This window comes from Pteropus vampyrus, unplaced genomic scaffold (assembly GCF_000151845.1).
Source record: "Pteropus vampyrus isolate Shadow unplaced genomic scaffold, Pvam_2.0 Scaffold309, whole genome shotgun sequence".
NCBI classification, from domain to species: domain Eukaryota; kingdom Metazoa; phylum Chordata; class Mammalia; order Chiroptera; family Pteropodidae; genus Pteropus; species Pteropus vampyrus.
In genome coordinates, this window is record NW_011889090.1 from 154451 (window position 1) to 157012 (window position 2562).

A 2562-nucleotide genomic window follows, 5' to 3' on the forward strand; every position below is an offset into this window, starting at 1 on the left:
GGGCTGGGGCCTGGGGGGCTGGGGGCCGGGACGGGGATAAGGGCTGAGGGGCTGGGGTGGGGGCTGGGGGCCAGGACGGGGCCTGGCGGGAGCCGGGGGCTGGGATGGAGGCTGAGGGCCTCTGAGGCAGCCTTTTCAGAAGAGCAGCCTGTCGCTGGGCTGCAGGTGTAGGCCTTCAGGAGAAAGAAGGGGGCTACATTGCGGGTGGGGTGGCGGCAGGAGTCGAGATTGCCAGGGGGGCAGTGGGTGCACAGGGTGGCCAGGCCAGGCTGGGGGGCCTGGCTTCACTCCACAGTCAGGCTCCCAGTTGAGAACCTCCCTCTAGGTGTCCCAAGGATGGGGAGGGGCTGCTGTCCCCGGACAGGCTGGACACTGGGAGCGGGGCTCTGGTTCAGGACCCACTTCCTCACCCTGCCCCCGCAGGCCCAGCCTGGTCCGGAACCATATGCAGGCACTGGACAAGTTTGCCCAGGAGAATATCCATGCCCTCTACAAGTTCAACTTCAGCAGGAGTGGAGACTCACCCTTGGCGGAGGACCCAGGCCCAGGGCCTGCCTTCTGGCTGGACCGCAGGGTCCGCCTTCAGAGGCTTAGCCACCCAGGAGGCCAGGACAAAGTGGGCTTCAGACTGGTGAGTGTCCCTGGCGAGCCGTTAGCCTGCCAGGCACTGAGCGGGGGCGGGCGGGGCGGGCAAGGGGCCCTGCTGAGCTGACGCCCGCTCCGCAGTGTAACAGCACCGGCGGCGACTGCTTCTACCGGGCCTACGCGTCAGGCTTGACGGCCGTGCGGGAGTGGTACCGCTACCACTACGTGGACATCCTGGCTCTGCTGCCCGCGGCCCCCGAGGACGCCCGCCACGGCCATGGCCACAGCCACGGTGGCCGCTTTGTCTTCTCGTGCCGCTACGATGGCCAGAACTGCCAGGCCCGGTGAGTAGGGGCAGAGCGGTGGCTACACGCCCCGCCCCGCCCAGCAGGCATGGGTGCCACCCCTGTGGCCTCTTGGGCCGCAAGCACGGGGGGCGGGTCAGAGCCACGTGCCCGTCTGAGCGTGCTCCCCCCCCCGCCCCCGGTTCCAGGCACTTCTGGACTTTCCACCACCCCACCTACGGCAGCTGCTACACCTTCAACGGCAGCTGGGTCGCGCAGCGCCCGGGCATCACCCACGGTGAGTGCCGGCCCGGGCTGGGTGTGGGCAGGGGGCTCCTGCCAGCCCGGTCTCACCCCTAGCCTCCCCCAGGGATCAGCCTGATCCTCCGAGCTGAGCAGCAGGACCACCTCCCGCTGCTGTCCACGGAGGCCGGCATCAAGGCCATGGTTCACGAGCACGACCACACGCCCTTCCTGGAGCACCGCGGGTTCAGCATCCGGCCAGGGACGGAGACCACCATCAGCATCCGAGAGGTGCCACGGCCCCTGGGGGCAGACAGAGGAGGGGCCCCAACCTTGCAGGGCGGGGGAGGGGCGGCTGAGGAGGAGGGCGGTTCGCTGGAACTGGAACTGCCCCCTCCCCCTAGGACGAGGTGCACCGGCTCGGGAGCCCCTACAGCCACTGCACGGACGGCGTGAAGGGCCTGGACGTGCCGTTGCTGTACAAGGCCTCGTACACCATGCAGGTGGGTTCGGGCGAGGGCTTGTGGGAGGCGACAGGGAGAGGAGGGCGGGGGCGTGGGGAGGGACTGGGGCTGGGGGGCGGGCGGGCAAGACCCGACGGAGGGACGGCTGCCCCTGGAACCCCAGCTCCAGTCCCCTGCTGTCCCTCCAGGCCTGCCTCGTCTCCTGCTTCCAGCAGCTGATGGTGGAGACCTGCTCCTGCGGCTACTACTTCCACCCCCTGCCGGCGGGGGCTGAGTACTGCAGCTCCGCGAGGCACCCGGCCTGGGGTGAGCCCAGCCCCGCCCCGCCCCCGTCCACTTGCCCCGGCGCCGCTGGCGGCAGAGTCGCATGCAGGCCCAGTTAACCCTCAAACCTCCCCACCACCCCTGGGTCGCTTCTAACGGATTCACCTGTGACCTCCCCAGGCCACTGCTTCTACCGCCTCTACAGGGACCTAGAGACCCACCGGCTTCTCTGTGCCTCCCGCTGCCCCAGGCCCTGCAGGTGAGTGGAGAGCATGGGGCATAGGGGTCACTGCCCTGGGCGCCATAGTAGGAGTGTGACGGGGTCTGTCTCTCCTAGGGAGTCTTCATACAAGCTCTCTGCTGGGACCTCCAGGTGGCCTTCCTCCAAGTCAGAGGTGAGGCCTTGCAGTGGTGGGGTGGGGGAGGCAGCAGATGGGTTTCTTGGGACTCACAGAGCCTGCCCCCAGACCAGCCTCTGCCCCTGCAGTCCCTGCCCTCATGCTGCCCTGAGGGCTGGGAGAAGCAGAGGTCACAGTCACCCTCCTGTGTGCAGGACTGGATCCTGGCCGTGCTGGGTGAACGGGACCGCCAGAGCCCTCGAAGCCCATGGAGCCCTCGGAGCCCAAGCCCCAGGTGGGTGCACCCTCCTCCTCCAAGGTCCTGTGCTGGCCCCGCCTCCCACCCTCAGTGCCCCAAAGAGGGCCTAGCCCTTCACATTTCTG

The 2562-nt window shown here is 68.7% G+C and overlaps 1 protein-coding gene across 1 annotated transcript in view; it reads left to right on the forward strand.

The window, feature by feature from the left end:
* SCNN1D (sodium channel epithelial 1 delta subunit) overlaps positions 1-2562 on the forward strand; it is a 10484-nt gene that overhangs the window by 6665 nt on the left and 1257 nt on the right. The window contains exons 2-10 of the mRNA XM_011377328.1: positions 396-631; positions 727-929; positions 1079-1167; positions 1240-1403; positions 1517-1615; positions 1765-1882; positions 2021-2099; positions 2178-2235; positions 2394-2473. Coding sequence (XP_011375630.1) covers positions 396-631; positions 727-929; positions 1079-1167; positions 1240-1403; positions 1517-1615; positions 1765-1882; positions 2021-2099; positions 2178-2235; positions 2394-2473 — 1126 coding nt within the window. The remainder of the gene's footprint in view (positions 1-395; positions 632-726; positions 930-1078; positions 1168-1239; positions 1404-1516; positions 1616-1764; positions 1883-2020; positions 2100-2177; positions 2236-2393; positions 2474-2562) is intronic.